This window comes from Stegodyphus dumicola, chromosome X1 (assembly GCF_044657685.1).
Source record: "Stegodyphus dumicola isolate Sdum_Otavi_A_Nest chromosome X1, ASM4465768v1".
NCBI lineage: Eukaryota > Metazoa > Arthropoda > Arachnida > Araneae > Eresidae > Stegodyphus > Stegodyphus dumicola.
In genome coordinates, this window is record NC_140780.1 from 202,519,202 (window position 1) to 202,543,946 (window position 24,745).

General features: G+C 32.8%; 1 protein-coding gene across 1 annotated transcript in view; it reads right to left on the reverse strand.

Annotated features, from left to right (window-relative positions):
* The window catches only part of LOC118182023 (peptidyl-prolyl cis-trans isomerase FKBP4-like), a 63,393-nt gene extending 38,983 nt beyond the window's left edge, over positions 1 to 24,410 (reverse strand). The window contains exons 1-3 of the mRNA XM_035351286.2: positions 23,738 to 24,410; positions 17,314 to 17,577; positions 6,068 to 6,315 (exon numbers count right to left, since the gene is read on the reverse strand). Coding sequence (XP_035207177.1) covers positions 6,068 to 6,315; positions 17,314 to 17,577; positions 23,738 to 24,182 — 957 coding nt within the window. The 5' untranslated portion in view covers positions 24,183 to 24,410. The remainder of the gene's footprint in view (positions 1 to 6,067; positions 6,316 to 17,313; positions 17,578 to 23,737) is intronic.
* Between the last annotated feature and the right edge of the window lie 335 nt (positions 24,411 to 24,745).

The following is a 24,745-nucleotide window of genomic DNA, read 5'->3' on the forward strand; positions in this document are numbered from 1 at the left end:
TCAAAATTTGATGTCTCTATGTACCGTTGTTTTTCAACCTACATTCATGCACATTCTTCATTACTTAATTTCTTTAAATATAATGCAGGGTTCTAATATTTGGTGGCAACAATTTGAAAAGCAAAATGCTGTTTTATAGTAGATGATGCAAAATGCCAACACAAAATTATTAACCCTTCTGGGAAAATTGCTCCTTTGGGCTAGAAAATCAAGAAATGTACAGCAAAAAAACTTTTCCTTTTTCAAAACCTTCCCTGAAGTGATATGTAAGTGTCTATCATTCGGTTTGCTTTTCAAAGCATGTGGTTAAAGTATTTTGTGAAAGCTTTTCATTAATCACGGGCAGCTGAAATATGAACAATGTTCCGAACTAAACTGAATCTTCTCAAAAGAACTTCCCCTTCAACATAAGAAACAACCACAAAGCACACTGAGCAACATTGAGAATATAAGCAAGCTTCGGCATAGTTTTAATATTCCATAAGAAACTGTTAAAAAGAAGTAGAAAAATGAAGGGAACATATTATATGTCAGAATAAAGAATAAGTGTAAAGTGCACTGTTGTATCAATGTGGGTGGGGAAAGAAAGGTTTAGTTTGCATGATAGTTTATGGCAAAGAGCACTAGGCCTATCTGCCTAAGGGGGAAGAGAAGGCTGCTAGTAACGTAGGGCATTTTGGTATGCATACAATTTAGTTGCATTAAGAAATCACAAGACCCAATTACATTTTGGGAAACTTAAGCTGAAGATGGGATACTAAATGAAGCACCATGGGCAATGAAACTTTCACTGATAAATAACATTTTACAGGCCAGGATTGTGACTAATCCCAAGTAATCTGTCTGGATATATATAAGCTTTTTACACATATCTAAAACAAGTCTGTGATCACCTGCATGCAGTAAAGAAAGTCTAAAATAAATAAATTAATCCCACATAATTGACAACAACAAAAATTAATCCCACATAAATTGACAACAATAAACTTGGTCCTTTTCGCTTCAGCAACATAAGCATATGCTGTTAGAAGACCGTTTTTATGTACCCCCCCCCAAAAAAAAAAACTCTCACACAGTTCCACCTTAACACCATGGGCTGTCAATAACTCAGCTATTACACTAAATTTCATAGTCAATGTTAAACTGCAAGAAAATTTTTCTCATTGTACTCTGAGTACTGCAGCATTGCATTTACCTCAGTCTCATGGAAGCAGACAACATAGTTTTTGGAGTCACACACTCAGTGATTTCACGAACAGCATACAAAACCTTGCAGGTAAATAGCTATGAATCAAGAACATAAAAGATTGTGTATGGGTACGAACCCATACACAGCATCTGCTTGCACACAATCCACACCATCTAACAAACAGAGTTCATCTGGGAGATTCTGCTTCTCCCAACAGATTTACCATGTTATTTTTCTGGATCTTTCTACATTTTTAAGGATTAAATAAACTCTGCAGAAATTTTCATAACTAAACAAATATAGAAAGAACAGGACTACAGATTTTAATTTTTAAAAGTTGTCTTTTAAAACAATGGAAGACAAGATTCTCAGCATAATTATTATCTTTACTTTACTCAGATTCATACATATCTTACTTTGTTTAACACGTTGAACCCTGTGTCGAATTTGCTGTCCTTTCCGTTTAGCCGGCACGAGCAATCAAGTGGTTCAACATTGCAGGGTGATCTGTGACTTCATGTACTTAGTAGAGCTTATCTATTGGTGAGCTTTGTCAGCTACCGATATAGAAGCCCTGTCTGCGAACCGACACCAGCCAAACAAAAATTCTAGCGCCAGTCCCCAGGGACCAATGCTGGCCACACGGAAAGTTCACTGCCGATCCTCAGGGACCAACGCCGGGCTCAACGTGTTAATGAAGCTTTAATTTGACTAATGAGACTTCACCTTTGGTTCCACGTTCTAGCCATTAGATTAGCCAGGTTCACATGGCTATCGTCAGATTTTTGACTTGTTTTCATGTTGTGTAACACTGTCTTTAAAAAAATTATTTTTTTAAGCTATGTAAAACCTACAGTGTAGTCTTACATGCAGATATAATGAAAAGGTTATAGTTTATTTTTTGTAAACTCCTGATGATGATGTTCCCGATTACCCTAAAGGCATTGTTAATCTGACAGCAATTAAAAAAATACACAGGAACGAATAACCCTAATATAGCTCACAGAAAAATACTGTTAACAATTTACCTGTTTTCAAGTAGTTTAATTTGGACAGCAAGTTCATTTGGTTACACAAATTAAATTAGCACTCAAAATAAGAACAGTGAACTTCAGAACAGAAAGACTGATGTTTCATTACTTTTGTACTTCAGTAATCAGAAACAGAAGATACAGGCTGTACATTTAAATTATTTTTATGACTGAGAAATTTATATTTAATGTATGACTAAACGAAGTTTATAATATTTCAAATTATACATAATTAAATAATGCACTGTTCTGCACAAAAATTCATACTAAATCAATGAAGCTGTAAGATATTTGCTGTCTCTCAAAAATTTTTGCAACAGGATCCTTATCTTCCAAAATTCACCTCCAACAGTACTGCATTCATCTCATATTTCATATTACAGACTTAATAGCATTGGCTAAAGAAATATTTAAACAAGGCGAAGAAACGTATATGCTTTCTCTTGCAGGTATGCTACTGGTTAACTGAATTTTGTGCTGGACTTCCTTCTCTGTTTCTGACTTGAAATATGCCTTTGAATAGGCAGGGTTCTGTCCTCTATAATTTATGCAAAGAGGGCTAGATGAGCAATTTTTTGCTGTGCGAACCCATAACAAACAACATATACATGAGGAATAATGTCCAAAACGATGCTAATGAAAATAATATAAGGCAAGTGGTATACAAAATCACATTTTTCAATGTAGATAACTTTACATAGACTGGCTTCCAAAAGTTCAGCATTTTTTGCAAAATCAACAAAAATAGAAAAATAATGCTTTGATTAACATTAAATTATACATGAAAGTAGCAAATGTGAATGTGAAATGTGTGAAAGAAAACAAGCATTATATACAAAGATGAAAACAATATTTAATTTTCATAAATTATATGATAATGCCACAACGGAGACATTAGCACATTTATGTTTAAAGCTAAAAAATTATTAATATGGTATGTGCCAATTCCAAACCTTCACACAAACTTTGCAGAGGCATGCTTTCAATGATCAACCATCACAGATGCTAGAAATGAGTATTCCTCCATTAGCGTAGTTTTCAACTGTCTGGGACTGAGTGGGAGATATAAGCATATTGAGACAACCACACCTGGGGGCATCACAAGGAGTTTCGGTGGGATTAAAGCCAAAGAAATACAGCCATCACTTCACATAATAAATATCCTCACTATCCAGATACTCATTAATGATATAAGTGCAATGGGACGGGCATTATCATCCATAAGGAGGTCATCAGAACCAACTGCTGCAGGACTTCATCCTGATATCAAACAGCCATCACAGAATCATCTTTAAAGATGTGCAGTCCCTTGAAACTGCAGCACATATAATAATGCTGCTACTTTTGCATACATGATACTTGATTTTGGGCCAGATTCTGTATGCTTTTCTCTCCAGACCCTTGCCCGTTTATCATATGATTCCAGGGCAAATCTGGACTTGTTCATTAATAGAACAATGCACCAATTTAAGATGGTCCAATTGAGATGCTGACAACATCCTTCTTATGTTGTCCTTCTGGGTTGAGCAGTTAATGGAACCCAAACATTTTGTACTTAGGCATACAGTCCCTTCATGTGAAAGCTTTGGCATACAGTACTGGCAGATATTATCTTACCAAGTGATGCTGTAATCATGGAAATACAGCTGTGAAGGTCACTTGTTGATTCCACTTGACTACTACAATACAAAGTCCGTAAGGGACTTCGGCGATTCCAGATTAGGGGTTTTTCCCAGATAAATAGATCGTCAATTTAAATCTGGTAAGATGGCATGCAGAAATTATACAATTAAAAATATGAAACCGTAATTTATGAAATAAAGAGCAATTATGATCTAAAGGGTATCAAAATTTACAAAAAAAAAAAAAAAAAAAAAAAAAAAAAAAAAAAAAAACTTAATATTTATTTGTTTACTTTATTAAACATTTCTTCCAATGTACGTTGTTTAAGTTGCTTCGTTTTTTTGTGCTAATACTTTCTCTTTAATTCTATAAACAGACATAATTTCTTGTTCAGTTACAAAGTTCCACTGTTCAAGTTCTGTAATTGCTGTGTCGAGAATACCGACTAACTTGTCAATCAAAATTTTTTCGTTTTCTCTGTCTCTTTCTTCACTATAGGAAGCATGCATGGGTAAACGCTTAACTGGCTTTACGCGCATGCGTAAGTTTGTGGCTTTGAGATCCGGATTATAGATCATTCCAGATAATGGACGTCCGGATTACAGACTTTATACTGTATAACACTACATCAAATTTCAGAAGGGGTGGTAACCTTGGTCAGCTGGGTACAGGTCTCTAAACAAATGTTTGACTTGCTTCAGCATTCAAGAAATTACCGGATGACCAACTTAAGAAAAAGCTACTTCTTTGATTGACTATTCTGCTTCATTGTGTTCAACAGCACATCAGTGCTCACTATCTGCCATTCATCTTTCAGTCCCAGAAACACAAATACCATAAAAAATTATCATATGGGTGTTACAAACACTTCTTACCAGCATTTAAGTGAACCTGCTCAAACCCATCAGAATGCTCGCATCTTTAACACTAATTAGGATATATTTATTTGCATACTGTCATCTGCATCTACAATGATTTTCAGCCCTCATATTCAACTATGCTTTTGAAAACTCCTAATTTGCTTTGTGTGCTTAACTTCTGAAAGCCGTTAGTTATTTTCCTCTCAGGTATTAAAAGGAAATCAAACTACTATAACACTGCCACCAGGAAAATTCTAAGTTAATATACCAACATTCATATGTTTAATGTTCGTCATTTTGCAAGAGTGATAGATGCACTATCAGCACTGGACACAGTTTCTAGGCATATACCACTAAAACATATCAGTTCATATTTTTTTTTTTTTCTGAATTTGTTTTTTGTGGGGTATCATGTTTTCAACGGTTTATGCCTTTTTAATTAGGGACAGAAATTCATTTCTTTTCAGACGGACTGATTTTAAAAGTCATCTACGACATGCAGAAGCCGCCACCTCCAGCTGCCGCACTCACCATGAAAATATAATAAAAAATATCAGGACCAAGCAAGAACTAGTCAATTATAAAAGCCTCCTAAATAACTACAAAAAACTTGAGAAGTCCTATGTACTTTTCTGCAAGTCACTGACAAGACAGGAAGACCAACAGATTGACATTAGTGAGACCTGTTCATACCTTTTGTTTTATTCATAGCAGATGCTAAACTTCTTTTCTGAAAACAAAGATCTCCAAAACGAACATAGCAAAGACAGGTGTAGCCAAAAGGCAGCATCAAGAACATGTTACACTAAAAGAGCACCACAACAGAGATACCAAAAAATGGAGGAATGGAAGATTTAGCTAATACAAGAAAGCAGTAGCGAGAATGATGGCTAGAGTATCACGGAACACTTGTACTCACATTCATGAAGAATAATAAAAAAACCCTGAAGGTTCTCACTGCTAGTTTGAAACTTAAAATTAAAAACCTTGACTGTATGTTTACAGTTAAAAGCATGAGGATAGCAAGGATGTTACAAACAACTTTTAAATCACTTTGTTGATTATCTAAAACTTTACATTTTCAATCACCAAGAGGGAAGACTTCTGGTGGTTAAAAATATAAATTTTCTACCAGTGGCTGAATTTCAAACCTTTATTTCTGCACCGTGATATCATTTAAAGAGAATTTGGTTTTTTGAAAGACACAAAAAATATCAAGCTATTTGAAAGGCAGATGGTGCTATTAATGACAAAGAAAACAATGCAATATATGAATTTAACAATACCTAAAGAATAAATAAATAATTGCACTGAAAAATGAAAATAAAAGATATGTAGTATATATGCACATATATAAAACCTACCTTTTCAAAAGAAAGAACTGTAACTTCATACTTGATATCAACATTAGGTGGAATTTCCATTTCTGGCGCTCCTTTAACATCAAATGCGTACTTGCTTTTAAGATAGATTATAGACCTTTCCTTTAAACGAAACTTTAAAAGAGCAGTCTCTAATCCTTCAGGAATGTCAACTTTACAGCCTTCACCAAGAATGAAGTCTTTTTCAGCATCTTCAAAGATTTCATCATTGAAATACCCTGTTAACTTAACTGGAACAAAGGAAAATTAAACTTAATGAATGATTTAATGTAGGAAAGAGCAGATACTGCACCTAAAAAAGAATTAATCTGAATTTTGTTTTCTACAGATATAGAACAATTTAATCGCCCAGCCGGTATAATGGTTAGTGACCCTGACTGCTATAGCGATAGGCCTGGGTTCGAATTCCGAAGATGGTAAGGTTGTAACTCTCCGTCCCTTTGTAGGACACAACAACGGTGCTTATTAGGTGCTTCCATAATAAAATGGCTATTACTTCTGGTCCTTGTAATGGCACAAGGCTAACGGCTATTAAATAAAGTGAATGTCCATTAATAAAAAGAACAATTTAATGGCTTAAACACAGCTGACTGTTTTTTAATAATGCACAAAATTCAAACTTAGACGGATATTGGTTTAACAGAAAATCTATATGTGTTCAAGGCAATCTAGTACAGGTATCTCTTATTCAAGGAATAAAATGATGAGGAAATTTAAATATATGAAACAAAAGTAAATAATTAAATTAAAAATGAATTATAAGTAACTGCTGTAGAGCTACCTATTGAATAAAAATAAAAGAATTACAACTATAAAATATGATTTTTATTCACATTCTGGAAAGACAGGGCTAAAATTAATATCATTAAGTAATATCATTAGCTGACAAGTTTTAATACGCAAAGGCCTTTTAAGGGCATCTATAACTTCAGTCCAAATAACAAGCACAATGCAGAAAATCAGTAAGTTTAGTACTTCTAAACAATTGATTTCTGAACTGCATTTGACGAAGCATGAACATGCTTGAAACACTTAGAAGACAATAGCTTGATTATACACTACCCGACAGTGAAAATGCAGCATCAACAAGGAACGGCCAAAAAGTGACGAAACTCAACAGAGTGAGAGCAATGAACAGTAAGTGATCTTTATATCAGAATAATATGCATGATACACAATGAGAACAATATGCATGATACACAATGGGATACACAATGAGAACCATTGCACACTATGTAATTTGGCTCAGTAGGTTGTAGGAACACCTTGGACAGCAATACATGAAGCAATACATCTAGGTACTGAGTCAATGAGAATACGGATGGTGCCTGGTTGCATATACATTTACATATTGAAAAATACCAGTAAGTGCAGCATAATAGATATGTCACTTTTAATTTCAGCATAAAAGTTATTACACAATCAAAATATACCACCATTGCACACTATGTAATGCTATGCTCTATACAAGTATGCCAAGAATAAGGTTAATGGTGATGCAGCGACTAGTGTAGTGACAACATTTTCCAGCATAGACAGTTGTTTCTATTTCAACCCAACAATGTGTTTTACTGCTTTCATCCACTAAGGTTTGCAATTATTTCAATAATTATTGAAATGTTATTTTATTTATATTTTAGGATACAAATATTTTTTTACCCATGGTTAATGGTAGAACTTGATTAACAGAGCATATGCATACGACGATGCTATAACATCTCTTCAAGCAGGACCTAATAATCAGAACGAAACATCTACTATGCGAAAAAGAAAATACTATGAGCTTTCATGCATGTGGCTTTATTTTCAGAAAGAAGTCATACACAGAAAAGGTTTAAGAAGCATTGATCTACAGCAATACCTTACATTTAAAAATATAGTTGAATTATTTACAATGATAGAACACTAAATCCGAATAGAATACCAAAATAGAAATACATTAGAATACTAAAAGAAACATAGTTCTACATGTTAGACTAGCGATTTTCAACTTGTGGCCTGCCAAAGATACTTTAGTGGGCCACCAGGCATTTTTGATTAGTTAAAAACAAAACTGTCAATGCAATTGTCTCAAACTATTTGTTTTTCTCACAGAGAAGTTTGCAAGCTGACTCATATTTACCTTGCTCAACTCTGCTTTTGTTGAGTGTCAATATATTTTAAGCATTCCACTGCTTTGACCTTCTTGACTAAAATAAAAACAAAAACCATGCCCAGGGTCTTTCTCATACCTTCATAAACTTCTTGCTAAAAATGTAGAGGGTGGAGTGGGGAAGTTAATGGAATTTTATTTCTCCCAATATTGCATTCAGTTGGGAAATGAACATGTAGATGCAAACATTGTGACTGGTTGGCAATAAGCAGGGTTTGTACAGTTGATTTAAGCTAGGTTACACTTATTTTAAATTCTGAAATTCAGAAGTATTTATGGTCTTCAAATACGTGCACAATGGGAAGCTGTGACAACAATAACAACAACAAAAAGAAAAAAAAAACAAAATTCACTTTTTCCCCCCAAGAAAAGAGGTCATCTCTTTACTTTTTGGCAGAGTACACAGTTTGCCTTATTTTCAATGAGAATGTTGCTGTAATGAAAGGCTATAACATCAAGAGACATTATGATACTAAGCACAGTGGGAAATATTCTGCATTGGAAAGACATTTTTAAAGAGATAAAGCCAGTAAATTAAAATCAAAGATAAACTGTCAACAGTCTTTTTTCTTCAGAGCGAATAAAGAGTCCAAAAATGCTGTTAGCTATATTACAGAAGAAAAAGCTGCTAAACGTAGAAAAATTTTCATTGATGGAGCGTTTGTAAAAAATCATCTTCAATGTGTGGTTGGTCCATCACAAGATCAAGCTATTTCAAACATTAGCTTGTCTGGTGTGACAGTAGCAAAATGTGTGGAAAATCTGGCAGCAGATATATTCAATAAATTAGAATCTGAATGGAAGGTCATTGTGCTTTATTCTGTAGCAATGAACAAAGCAATGGATGCTACAGGTACTGCTGAAGCAGCCACGTTTATTCATAGCTCTAATAGAAACTTCACGATTGTAGATGAATTAGCTAGTATTGTTGCACAGATACAATACTAGAATCATATTTGTTTTCAGGTCTGACAGAAATCTTGGCTAAATATGAATTAGACTTGAACAATATATCTATCTTAACCACAGATGATGTTCCTTCTATAACCAAACACAAAACAGAAGTAATAACATTGCTCACATCTGATGCAAATGCATGTGGAAATAGTACCATGATAGTTTTCTACTATATCCACTAAGAGAATCTGCACAAAAATCCTTTTCAAACTTTGAACATGTGATAATTGCTGTTGTAAAAGTGCTTAATTTTATCTGATCCAAAGTACTTAATCACATGCAATTCCAACAGTTCTCGAGTGCTATAGAAGCTGAACATAATGATGCTGTGTATTAATGGAATTACAATGGATGAGCTGAGGAAAAATGCTTCACAGCCTGTTTTCTTTGAAAGATGAATTTCAATAAGTCATGAAATCTGAAGAGAAATCCATTTGTGAGTGTGATGAGAAGTGGGTAAGACACTTTGCATTTCTGGTTAATATTACAGGTCATTTCAATGATCTGAACTACTGCTTCCTGGAAAAGGTCTATTTATGCATAAACTTTATGACTCTGTGAAAGCTTTTGACACAAAATTAATCTCATGGGAAAGTCAATTGTCAAATAAGAATTCCATTGACTTTCCAAAATTGATGAAGTTGGTGAATAAAAAATGTGGAACTCAGACAGTTATGTACAGTTCATTTAAAATCTAAGACAGGACTTCAAAAGCTAATTTTCTGACTTTCATGAGAATGAGGTTTTCCTCAATGTTCTTCGTAGACATCGAAAGTGTTACATCTAAACTTCAATTAGAATTTGCAGATTGGCAATGTGACTCTGCAGTAGAATGCTAAGTTTCTTGAAAATTCTCAATTAATATATTTTTATTCAAAGTATATGTCTGAAGACAAGTATTCAGGAAGATGTACACATGCATTGTTCATGTCTTCTATCTTTGGTAGTACCTACATATCTGAACAGTTGTCAAAGAGCAAATGAAAAGCAAAAACACATTCAACAGATTAATATTGGGAAGATACTTTATGAATTGCAACAACAGAGGCGGATTCTATCCAGTAGAATCCATCTCTTTTTGCTGTATTAATACAGCAAAAACAATGCCAAGTTTCTTAATTAGACTGAAGTGGCTTTCATCCTGTTAATAATGACTAAGTATATTGATTCGAATTCCACTGAACTTTTACCTATACTACTTACTTGACAAGAATATGGCCTGTGGATCTTTATGAATTTATTGATGTGGTGATGATTGCAATGAAAAGTTATTTGAATTAATCGATGTGTGCATGATAGGTTGAAGATCCTTATGTTAGACTCTTTTAAAAATCTCCTTATGTTCTAGTTTTGGAAGACATCTAGTTCCTTACTTTCCAATTTTTTATTGATTTAAAAAAGTGCATGAAGTTAGATTATATTTTAGAAACAGCAGGACTAGCATGTGAATGAGGAACTGCTTGGTTTGTAGTTATTAATCATTTGTGACACATTAACCAAACACAGAAATCTAAAATTTTTATGAATCATTCATAATCTAATCATGCCAAATTCATGAGTTTAAAGAGCTGATATGTTTTTAATTAAGCATTAACTAAAATATTGAAACACTATTTTAATATCTACAGTTTTCAAAAGAACGGCTTTAATAAGTCAAAAGCTGACAACTAAATACAGAAATAAGGAGATGCAAGAAGCCCATGAAAGAGACTTCTAGTATAGTTAAAAAACAAAAAAAAAAAAAAAAAAAAAAAAGAGCAATGTGTGAACATGTCTAATCTACAACTTATAAAACTGATTTTAAATCATACATGACTAAGAGAAAGCTACTTCTAACCAAGACAGAAAGGTAAAAAAAAAAAAAAAAAAAAGAAAAAGGTTAAGATAGCTGAAAAAGATATTTCTACCTATTACTACACATTTTATATAACTTATGATCATCAAGGGACAGATGTTTGATATCATAATAAGCATTTACACTTAAATACATATATTAAATATACAACACTTAAAATTAAATTTCCAGCCAGGATCATAGTCATTACCAAGGTAAGCTGTGTACTGTGTGTAAAAAAAGAAATTCTAACAAACTAAGCAAATAAATTCTTGATAGGTTTATGCCAATATGCATTTGTAAACATTTGTGATGTACTGATTTCTTTTTTTCTTAGTTTCTTAACTGTTGCGGGCATATATGTATATGCCTTGCTCAGCCAAAGAGTTAACTGTCCCGAGCGTATATATACGCCTTTTCGAAATACTATCATTTGCTTTGCGCTGCTACCAGTAAAATTATTAGCAAAGCTTCGGAATGCAACACCATAATGACCTTGCCAGAGTATGTGAAGGTGGATACTATTTCAGAGAAGAGGGAGATGTATTTGAAACTGTGAAAATAATGATGGCACGGTTACCGTTCGTGTTCCTGTTTGAGTAAAACGTATTTTTTTTATTCTGTGTCTTCCATTTTCGTTTACTGTTTGTAGCAGGTGCTGCTTTTTTTTTTTACGATAATATAATAATATAAAATAGGAATAAAGAAAGATATACTAGATGTTTCTAACCCACTTATCTTTTTTGAGTAATTTTTTGATGATCTGCTCAAGCCTCATATTGTTACTGAAACTAACCATTTTGCAAACCAGTATATGAACCAACATCCTGCAAAAGAAAAATCAAGAACAAAATTGTTGCATCCAACCAATTCAGAACTATATGCTTTTTTAGGTATACTGGTTTTACATGGTATAACACTGAAACCTGATATTACACTTTACTGGTCTAAAAAAACAAATTGATTGAAACACCATTTTTGAGGATCTTTTTTTATTATACAAGCATCATTTTTATTACATCTCTTTTATTATACTTTTACTCTAAACATTAAATTTTGTATTTTCTTTTATTCTTTATTTTGTGAAAGTAAACAGTTTTTACACAGCAAAACTTGCACTCATTTTCCTCTTAATACATCGCATAACTAAAAGCGCCTATGTAAAGAAAGTGGCACTGAGGAGCGAATCTTGCATGCTTTCTGCGGCAGTTAAGGGGCTAACAAAATTTGGCTTTATATCAAATATCTATGTCTACAACTAGTTGGTTTGAAGGTAAATCAACAAAATTACTCACCTGCCCTCCAAATTCACTAGATTAATGTCCCACTGAAAATTAGAAAAGGGGGAGAGGGACCTTAGGAACTTGTTCCAAGAGATAGAAATAAACTTGCTTCCAGTTTCCAAATCATACAAACACCTTTTAATAAGAGACTCAGAATTGCCATTAGATCACAAGCCAAATCAATATAATGTCTTCATAATTACTAATGGAGATGTTACAAAAAGTTTAATATAAAATTTCATATATATATATAGTGATTGCATAGTTTTGATATTTCGCGATTTTTAAAAATTATTCTGATTTGAAAATTTTTTCAAATAATTGTTTTATCACAGCTTGTAATGCATGTTTTCTGGTAATTCCAGGTTTATATAACTTACAAAATAACATTTACATAGGTGGGTAAAGTAGTACTAGGAAGCTAAGCAGTTTTTTTTTTTTAATACAGCATGTTCTGTACATACTTTTTCACAGTAAACAGTTTACAAAGTAAACTACTACTACTACAGTTTTACATAGTTTTTTTAAAAAAACTATTTAAAAGTTGGCAAAAGAATTCACCATGTCTTTACCTTCCTGTCATTTAATATCTGACAGACAGAGCAGACAGCCATAATTCTAGATTAAGTCATTAGCAGTGATACCAACTGAAACATACTGGGATACTGTCAATCTATACACACAAGTTTTTAACTCAGGTTTTTTGCTTTCAGTTTTAAGCTGCATTTTAATTTCATTTTCCTATTTGTTTACATGAGAGATTCTTTCAGCAAAATATTTTAGAAGCAAGAATCTTGAAAAGTTACCAAAACAGATCAGTGCCGAAGAGGTAAGTGACAAATTTCAGATGTGATGATGGTGAATTTAATAGTTATTGACAATAATTACCCAAAAGACAAAAATGGATGAGTAGTTAATTAAGCTTCAAAATAAAATTGGCTCTACTCTTATATGCACCCTAATATCACCAAATGTGGCGATATGTGTTCTGTGCTAGTTTTTAGCGTGATTGCGTGTTGTATGGCAATCCTGTCGATGTTGAAAAATCTTTGGTGGAGTGGTTTAATTGCTCGTTGGTTTGTGTCATGCGTGTTTTGAAATGGCCTATGTTGCAATGATAAACGTGGTGGCAAGATTTCAGTCACGTATTTTAGATTGTGTGGAAAGTAAATTTAGTATTAAAAGGTACGATGTTGGAGTTGTTAAGGAGTCTTTTGTTCACAGGTGTGTTTATGAGGATTGAAGTGTATTTTTGGAATTTCTGTGGGACTTTTAAAACTAAGTCCGAAATGCAGAGCTGCTATGAGAACTCGGACGAAGAAGGGTGCTTCTGATAATTCTTGTGTGGATTTGCAGTTAAATGGTTGCTGGTAAAGTATGTGGCTGTCAGAGGAGTTTAAGATTTGGATTGAGGTTCTGTGTAGTATGTTAACTTTGGAGGAACTTTTTATCTTTACTTTCGAAATTTTGAATCTCAGAAAGACATGTGATATAGCAAAATCGTGGCACTTTTCTTCAGAGACATTGTGTGACTGGCGAAATTTTTTTCAGGAATGTATTATGGTAAGTGCATTTTATTTTACTGCTTTTATTTTGTAGAATGTTATGTTTATTGTTTTTTACTATAAATTTCTGTTGTTATTGGTTTTTTTTAATTGTTTGTAATTTAGTTTATTTGTGCACAATGCCTAGATTGTGCAGTTCGTAAATGATTTTTTTTTTTTAAGTTTATACAGAATGCTGTGTACATGGTATTCTTTGAAATTTATAGTTGTTATGTTAATTTATTGAAACGAGGTGTGTGTAGTTCGTAGATTCTTTTGCTGCCTAGAATGTGCAATTCGTAGATTTTTTTTAAAGTTAAAACGTATTGCTGTGTACACAAATTCTTGTCTAATATTTTTGGTTAGAAACTTTTACTTTTGCTATCTAAATTTTTTGTTTTGGTTTCGAATTTGTAGCTTAAATTGTGTCTTCAAAACGTGGTTTTTGCATTTGCGAAGACCGCGTTTTTGGAGACATTTTTGGCTAAAAATTCAAAATGCAGACAAAAAATTTAGGTAGTAATATGTGGCGACCTGAGGGCACATATAAAAGTAGTTCCATAAAATTTTCATTGGGAAGGGAGTACAGATCAAACATTCTAAACTCGTGAATTTTGAAAAAGATTTGGAATGTGAAAACTAAATCTTTGTGGATTTTGGAGGGAGAGGAGGGGTCATTCAAATCTTATGCTGAAAACAATTCAACTTTTAACACAGAACTTGGAAAGATTAGTTGATAGTTACCTATTAGTGCAACCACAACAGCAGTACTTGCCAAATTTTAGGAGTGTGCCAAATGCACATAACAATTCTTAACAAGCAGCAGTGCCATTTCTGTATGCTTTCTTTTTGTTCTATTCCAATACAATGGCTTTCATAGGTAAATCATATTTTTTAATTGTCTAATTTAAAACAAGAATTTGTGGAATTCATCTGCAATGGAAGAAACTGTGGTTCTACTTCTGCAGGAGCACAGTCTTTTATCATAAAATAGCTAAAGGGGACAGCTTTGAATTAGTTTGTAAAGCAATCGCCATGAAATTTTCCATAGAACAAAAGAAAGAAACGTAGGCATGCCAACTAATTTTCTGGATAAGTATTGAATTAAAATGTAAAACAAGTATGAAATAAATAGTCTTTTTACAATTACATATCATTCATTTTCTTTAAGAAATTGCCAAACTGTACCAAGGTGGTAACACTAATACATGAGTATCGATTAGCTTTACGAGTATCCAACAGAAAAACGTCATTTAAAAAAGCATAGTTATTAACAGCTACGTTACTAATACCAACTTATGGAGGTCCCAAGCTCCATATTTGTAACTTACTCATGAAAGGTTAGCATCCTTCACTTATTTCCCTTTTGTCTATTTAAATCATATTTTTTGATCAAAACAATACAGAATATTTCTCATCTTTAAAGGACATGGACTTGTGCTACACTCCTTCAAAAGGATAAAATTTTCAATAAAAATGTTATTGCTGAACATTGCCTAATTTTAAAATTCTGACTGGTATGCATATCTTTCATCTATTTGATTTATTCAAATGAAAATGGGACAACAGCAAGCAGTAAAAATATTCCCTGCCATTATAAAGAATGCCTATTATTTTTAAATGCAGTATTCTGTCACCAGATGTTATGAGACAGAAATAGGTTTGTGACATTACGCAGAAAGGAACAACCATGTGCAGTACCACAGCATGCAGAACGGGTTCACCATCAGTTAGGTGACAGGAGTGCTGCATAAAAATAGCATTTCAATATCAAAATTCTTCAGTAAATAAAAACATGTGATCTTATTCTTTTTATCACAATCAGAAAGGAAGGTCAGGTCAATCTAGTACTACAGCAAATGGTCCTATGCAAGGCCCATTCAAAGGCTTTCTTTGAATCTTAAAACAACTTTGGCACCTCACAGACTTCCTATAATCTAACTTTTTGATGCGGTCCTACCAGCGGCCGAGCGGTACAGTCGCTGGTACAGTACAAAGTCTTTAATCCGGACATCAAAGCTACACACTTTCTGCGCATGCATAGCGTTTACGCATGCACGTTTAACGTATAATGGACGGTATAAGCTAGGCTAAAATTATCTAATTATCTATTTCAGTTAATGTTGCAGATTGTGTTGTTCCTTAATCTTCTAACTGGATCCAACTTATTATTTTTTGCAGACTGTTATAGCAATTTTATAAAAAGTAAGCTTGAACTTTTGATTATGTCAAAAAGAGTTTTCGATTCTTGAGCTGCCAAAGGGATCTACAAAGCGACAGCATGTTTCAATGTCCATCAAGCAAAAAGTAGAATTGCTGCAAAAAATGGATAAAGGCACGAAGAAAATGACTGACAGGTTAGTGAAAATGAAAAAATTTCGATTGACAAGTTAGTCGTATAGTGGTAATGGATTAGTACAACAGGGCATTAGTAAAAGGCCATAAACAAGATGTGTTTTAGCAAACATTTCCTGTCTTTGTTACACCAACAGTTTCAAAAACTACCAGCTAAATAAGGTTTTTAACAACTTAAGAATACTCTTTTTTCCAGATTAAAGTATACATGAGTACAAATAAAAATACTAGAATAATAATGATAACTTAAAACACATATTAATATAATTAAAATTTGCAACATAGCAACATCACAAATCAGTTTCTCCGCTATAATATTCAATTAAATGATGACTACATTTGAAAATATGTAGCCATTCTATATCCTAATGCAGGAAATTTTCAGCACTGTCATCACCTTTCCATTTAACCAACCAAATATTATGACAGTAACAAGCAGGGAGCACTAGAGCCAGTGAAGGTCATGCCAGGTGGCCGAATTTAGGGATGGCAAAATGTTTAAAATTTAAAGAGAAACCAGGTGGAAGTATTCAAAAGTTGTAGATTTCGCACTGGGTGGCAAAAAGGCCTAGCATCAGACCTGATAACAAGCTTAAGGCTTAAAGGTCTTCTGTTTCTACGGTAAAAAATACTGATTGAAAAGAGAGTATAAAGGAATTCAATTTCAAACATAAGCATATTTTTTGACAATGCGAGTAAAATACAGGAAATACTGCAGCAGGAGGGAGCAGCAGACTGAGGATATATGAACTCTTTTGAATTCAATCTGTAAGCTGTGTTTAGAATGTTCTTATGTTCCTTTTTCTGACATATGCAGACTAATGTGCAACCCATTATGAAAGAACAGAAGCTGCTAGAACAGATGATTTTTTTTAAAACAAGGTACTCAAAAAATGCAGAAATTAATGAAATATATTTTTCTATTAATTACTTTCAGTTTCTTATGTTTTATTTCTTTTTTGGTCATAAATATAGTTCAGAACATTTTAAAAAGAATGCACAGATCATTTAAAAACATTCTATTTTAAACATTTGTGCTAAATTTAGAATAGTTACAATATGAATGAAGTTAAAAAATAACCAAAATATCCCATTCAACTCACTTTTAATTTGAGAGCCTTCATTGGGCATAACTGTACCCTCTCCTTTTTCCAAAATCTTCCTTAATATACCGCTGTCTTTTTTGGGACTCAGATCTTCCAATTTCCATCCATAAAGTTCCACTTCAAACAAGAGTGGAGTGTATGGTGGAATAGTAGGAGGGTAACCCATTTCTCCATAGGCATATTCGGGTTGACAAATAAATAAGGCCACTTCACCTTTCTTCATTGTAGAAATACCCAAATCCCATCCTTTGATAACTTGACCTGTAAATGTAAAATTATGCTGAATAATTATTCTATTTATTAATGAACTCAATCATTGAAAATAAATCATGTGAAGCTTAATTTTGCAAAAGACATCTTCAAATTCTACGCTTTCCGTAATGAAAAAAAAGCTGATATTTATAGTGGCTGTCTGAAAATTTTCAAACACAGCTATATCTTTCAAATATGGAATAAAGAAATTCAATTACAGTTAGAAATATAATTATTATATTTTTGACTTCAGTTTTGTAAAAAAATATACTATGCATATATATGTATATATAATGCCCTTCCTCCTAATGAAGAAAATCTGCAACAAATTGTTAAATTATGGAATTAAAAACTATGGCTGATGTAAGGATTTTTGGCACTTTCTGATTATCTGCACTCCCATCCACATTGAAAAATCATAAACTATAAGGTATTTCTCCCGCCTTCTTAGCATGCTTTTGTGATGAAAGAATTTCTAACAGCAGCAAATCAAGACCAAAAACTCTTCTTAACATGCATATTTTGCTTGTTAGACCCACTTTTGAATATGCTGCCCCCCGTATGGGCAGCAACTTCATCTTCTGTAAAAGAACAGATCGACAGGGTTCAATACAGGACCCTCCAAAATCATCACTGAGGCTATTTCATCCACAAACAACATTAAAAAAAAAAAAAAAAACGAAACTGAGTGTGGTCTTACCTCCTTAGAAATCAGAAGAAAATTACCAACCATCATATTCACAAACAAAATTTGGAGCTTTGCAGATCATCACATCTCCAGCAAAACATTCAAAGCATGGAGTGGAAAAAATAGACTGAAAACGTTCTCCACCTTACAAATGGACTATGAGACCAGAAGAGAAACTGATTTAGAGCATGAAGCTATTCATATAATTTAAGAACCTCTACTTTTCATATATCCCTCTCAACTGACAATTATCAACTTAAATCTCTTACAGCCTTGGACCAAAAAAGAATCAGCTGCACTAAAGAGAAAGGCACCCCAACCATAAATGAGCTTACAAACCTAGCTAGTGCCTACACAGCTGGTTCCTCTGACATCAACCTCCATAAAGGAGGCACTGGTATCTATTTTATACATGCAAATGGCGAACATGAGCCGCATAAAAGTTCTACTGGAGCAATTGCCTCTGCAAATTGGTAGCTATAGAGGACGCTATGGATATTTTTCACTCCAAAGCAGTTCAGAATTCCTGTGGCGTCATAATTTTCTGATTCTAATTCTGCACTCCAGGCAGTCCTAAGGGGCAACTCTCAACTTGCCCAGGACATTGTTGTGCTCATAAGCATAATAATATCTGTCCCCAAAGCCTACATCCTACAGCGGATTCCAGCACATGTCAATATTTCTGGCAATGAGCAAGCTGACTACCTCGACAAAGAAGCCTAAAATTGTACTCAAGTTTCCAACCAGTTTAACCCTTGTCAATGCAGATGCTGTAGCAAGTTGAAGACTGATCTCCAAACAAGCAAAGAAAAATTGGCTGATCTTTGGAATATGGTAACTGGTAGTTTGGCGACATTTTGGAGGCGATAAAGGTTACTACCTAGGACTTTGGTAATAATGTGAGCAGTACTCAGTTACAATTACGCATTATTTTGTGTGAGGGAAATGAGAGATCATGAGATATGTCATGTGATATTAATGGACGAATTACAGTTCTTTAATCGGAAAAAGGGGGGGGGGGAATTTGGAAAAATATCTGTAGCAGTATATTATTTAGTATTAAGCTTCATTGTGTGCTGTGTGAAGTAGTGTTGAATAATTTTCGGATTGTATGGCGCTGTCTAATAATATTTTAAAGATCCGGAAACAGGTGCACATACCAATACAATAGAGGGCACGTGGAGTGCTATAAAAAGCGCCATTCCGAGGCATTGTGATAAAGAGAATTTTGCTTTTTATTTAGCGGAGGAAGTGTGGAGGAAAAATTCGCAGAAAAAATCGTTCAATAGTTTTATTGAATCAATAATAAAAGTGTATCTACCATGTAAGCAAGATTCTGTAGAAGATTAGGTAAGTTAGTATTTTTAATTATTTGAGGATATTATTTTTATGCATTGTTGTTCTAAATGTAAGGTGGAAGTAAAGTAATTTAGTATTATTGGAAAATTGTTATTAGCAATGATTTAGTTTAAAGTAATAAGGATTGTAAGCTAATTTTTATTAATTTAATGTATGTGCTTATTTATATTTTAAGTAGTGTTTTTTAATTTAATTATATTTTAATTAAATAATAGTTATTTTGTGAATTATATGTTTGTAGAATTTGGTATACGTTAGAGTGCAAGTAAACGTGCATGGAAATAATTTAAATATTTGACACTAAGTATTTGTAACCATTTGTAATGTTTGCGGTATGAATTAGTTGGTGACGTTTGTAATATAATAGATAATGTAGAGGTAAAAGTTTTTGGATATTTTATTTATTTTATACGTGGAAATGTTCATATTTGGAAAGGGTATATACTTCTTCGCGATCAGGTAATTTCATACATGTTCTTTTTACCGGGTTTAAAGATTCAGAAAATTGTCATGCATTTTCGTGAAATTTTTCTAATTTATGAGAAAAAAGCAGTGTACATGGATATAGTGAAGAGTGTGCACAATGCCATTTTTGTGCAATTCTGGGATGTTTTCTTAAGTAAAAATAAGTCGACGTGTACATGGTTTAGTGATATTTTAATTAAATGATAGTTATTTTGTGAATTTTATGTTTGTAGGAATTTGGTATACGTTTAAGTTGAAGTAAACGTTCATGGAAATAATTTAAATATTTGACACTAAGTATTTGTAATGTTTGCGGTATAAATTTGTTGGTAACGTTTATAATATAATAGATAATTTAGAGGTAAAAGTTTTTGGATATTTTATTTATTTTATAAGTGGAAATGTTCATATTTGGAAAGGGTATATACTTTTTCGCGATCAGGTAATTTCATATATGTTCTTTTTACCGGGTTTAAAGATTCAGAAAATTGTCATGTATTTTCATGAAATTTTTCTAATTTATGAGAAAAAAGCAGTGTACATGGATATAGTGAAGAGTGTGCGCAATGCCATTTTTGTGCAATTCTGGGATGTTTTTTTAAGTAAAAATAAGTCGACGTGTACATGGTTTATGTGTATGTGTTATTCTGAAAAACGCGCAAGGAGTTTGCTATTGTGCACTTTTTCCCAATTTTGCAGTGAATATTTGTAATGATTAAGCAGTTTTGCTAGATAAAATTTCTAGCATAACTGTAATTGGGCTAGTAGATTGTTGGAAAAAGTGTTGAATAAATAAAAAGAAAAGAAACATATCTTTACTTCGTGAAGACAAAATGGCGGTGGAAAAAAAAAAAAAAAAAATAGAGGGTTGCTGTAGCAGAGTTGGTCGCCAAATTTTCGCCAAAAAATCGCCAAGTTACCATAATCCAAAGATCAACCAAAAAATTCTATTCCTGAGATAAACTGCAACTGGATTTTTTCATCTACCATGGCCAGACTGAAAACAAAACACTTTAAAGGAATGAAAATATCCTTGAATGGTCAGTTATAATTGTTAAGTTATTGCTACCATCACTGTCCTTGATCTTTGACTGTCCTGCCATACTGGCTCAGCTCTTCAGAATTGGTTTTATCTCCAAGAAAGTGCCGGCTCCTACGTTCTTCGAGGATCATTGAGTCACTAGGGCTGTTTTAGATAGTTTTGGCCCTATTTGACCTTTCTGCACTAACTTTTCGACAAGACAACTACAAGAACACAGCAGCAATCCAATCTATTACTAATTTTGAAAAATCTTTCTTAAAGGATTGTATAAGATACAGATATTACAAACCTCCAGATCAACAAACTTCTTACTTCTTACCGCAACTTTACTTCATTTATTTGCCTATAAAACAGCTGCATTTAAATTGGGACCATCTAACCCAGGGATAAGTAACTTTAAAGGAGAAAGATTTCTATCATCAATAGCATTTTTTTACCTTTTTACAAATGCTATTGCCCTTGACTTTTCCCATGATAAGGGTTTGTTAGTGATGATTAACCACCTTGTGCTATCATTAGACCAGCTGTGAACAGTAGTTGGAAGCTTTTTATGACCACTTGCATTTTAGTTTCATAATAACAGAGACTATAAGACCTGTCAGAATTTACATATTAGTATAACCACCTGGACAGAAGTTGCCAGAATTTCAGAATGTGCTCAACCTGCTTTAATGCACAAAATAATATTTCAGTTCTAATAAACACTGTTGAAATTTTCCATATGCATTTCTTTTATTGAATTGAAAGTAGCAACACTTTTTATAAACAAATCATGATATATGTTGTCTTAAATTTAATTTTAAAACATGCACTTGCAGGAGTTGCTTGCAATAAAATTTTTAAATACATTATGTGTCAACAAAATGATTTAAAGGAAAAACTATTTTGAATCTAATCTTAAAATGATCTCCACAAAATTTGCCTTTCACCACTGGTAGATCATTTCCTTCTTCTTTTCCAAAACTCAAAAGATACATATAAATTTACTGGATTATTTTTTTAATAGCACAACAGAAAGCATGTGAAGTCAGGCTGACCACATCCCCTCTCAAACTATGAAATTCCCTTTTGGACGAGAACCCCTGATCTAGCTGCATTCTTTGCAGAATTCCATGGCTTAACTTGAAAAATAAATCTTACAAGAGCTACATATAAAGGGCAGAGCTAATATCATCTTAGAAAAATTTGAAAAATACCAGGTATTTCAAGTTTCAGAGACAAGAATTTGTGGCAGTTTTCAAAGTTCAAAATGCTATAACATTCAATGTCAGTTCATAGAAAGTTTTATAATCTTTTCTCTCTTAAAAATGCTTCGTTTTTACAAATTAATGTTACGTAGATGAATGGGGTAGCTGTGATTTAAACTTATGTGACAGATGTAAATAGTAAACAAGCATTTCAGTTTAAAATTATTATGATGTATGTACTTCGTGATCTGAAAGATTTAATGAATTTTTTAAATATTCTTTAATTATGAATTAGTTCAGCCATATTGCAGTAAAAGTGGTTATAAACAATATTTCATTTCTCATTACCTAAACATTTGGTTAAATTCTTCATTTTACTTGGGATTTCTATACGGAAGTCATGCAATGGTAAAATAATAGTGAACTGTCCAACACCAGATCATGTTCAATTATTTCTTGAAGCTCAACTAATCTGATGAAGTGGAAATGCTTAGAATAAGTAACAGCAGAATAGCAAATTACATTTCACATAAAATGAGGGACTGGGACTATTACGTTCTGAAATCTGTGAGGGTTAAAATGTGTCTTAGATTGCATGAGAATGTGTTGGAAGTTAAGCACAATGAGAAATATGTATCAGAATAACAAAATTGCTTCAACTGCACATTAAAAATTAGAGAAACTGAAGAAAAGGATTTCATGAAAAAAGTAAAATTTTAACAACTAGTAGATAACCAGTTTGCTATTGCCTCAACCAATATTTTAAAATGATCATAAAGTTTAGAAATACTTCATAAAGAAATCTAAAAAAAATCCACAAAAAGGCAAAAGTAAATAGTATAGATATGAATGAATTTTTATTTACTTAACTCATCAAAACATACTGAAACAGTGAACAGTATAAAAACTGTAATCATGTGCCTTCTCTCTCCTAGTCCCTTTAAAAAGTAATGTTAGGTATCTTAAATACCCAAATTTAGGTAAGGCACATATATTTCCAAAAAAAATTTAATGAATGGTTCAGATAAACAAGAAGCTAACTGACTTCCCTTTCTAGCATAAACTACAAATGTGATTATTACACTTATAAGTGAGAATAAAAATTCACAATCTAGATACATAAAACTGGACAAACGAAAGAAAGATTACTTCTCTTGTTCTTTAAATTATATTAACATATTTGGACAAAATAAAAATTGTTCTAGAAATATAAAAGCATCTTAATAAAATTATACACACACAAATATATGCACACACATACATGCATACACACACTTATAAAACTGGTCCTAAATTTCTTACTTTATGTCTTTACTGATATTAAGCAGCTTAATGCGCGAAAATACCATGATTATATTAGATTTTAAAAAATTGTAATGTCATTATATATATGTTTGTTTAATCAGTTACGGATTAAATAAATCATACCTCGTCCAAGACTAAATTCGCACTTTTCTCCTTTACGATTACTGTCGAACATAACAGGTTTGTCTTTGTTATTTAACAGCCATCCTGTATAATGAACATATACTCGATCTCCATAACCTGGGCACTCATCGCCTTCTCCAGGTTTTATTATTTGTTTCATTACACCTCCGCTTTTTTCAGGTGTAATATCAATTGTCTCTATAACTAAAGGTTCTTCATCTTCTGAATTTTCAGTTCGGATGCTCTCAAGATCCTGATCGTTATTCGATAAATCGTCAGTATGGTTAACTGGATTTAAGGTATCTGAATTTTGGTTATCAGCAGCTAAATTATATGTTGAATTCATACCAAATTCAGAATCATTTCTCCTCTGATTATGCTCAAAAGAAGAAGATATAAATTCTGACTGATTCGGTAGAGCATTTTCTATGGAATTTTCTTCCATAATAACGTTGCAAGCAAAGTAACTTTACTTCAGTTGCTATACTGCAAAAATGAAATGGGATGCAAGTGACCAAGTGAGTAAATCTATCCTTGGACACTCTCCATGCAGCACATGAATACCATAAAAGAATAAAAATAAGTTAGCTCTGGAAAACAATTTTCAGAATTCAGATGAGCCTTATGATCAGTCAGTAAAACAGAAAAAACACTACCGCATACACTGTATGAACCGCGACGAAGTAACAACCAATCGGATGAAAGATTATTTGTTATGCAGTTAAAGTGTTAGTTTCTATTTTTATCCTTCCTGAAATAGAAAATAAGCAGAGTGAATTTCCATGAGAAAAGGAAGTCTCAGAATTCAAGTGAATTTGCGTTATTGTGTACCTACGCAGGCGATCGCTTGCTTTTAATATTTTGTTTTATCTTTTTAGATAGTAATTAAAGTATAATATTTCTAACGAAGTATTCGATACATTGTGGAAATAAAACTCACACCTTTTGGAAATACTGGGAGTATTGGAATAGCATTTTTACATTGTACAGTCATTTTTTTCTCATATT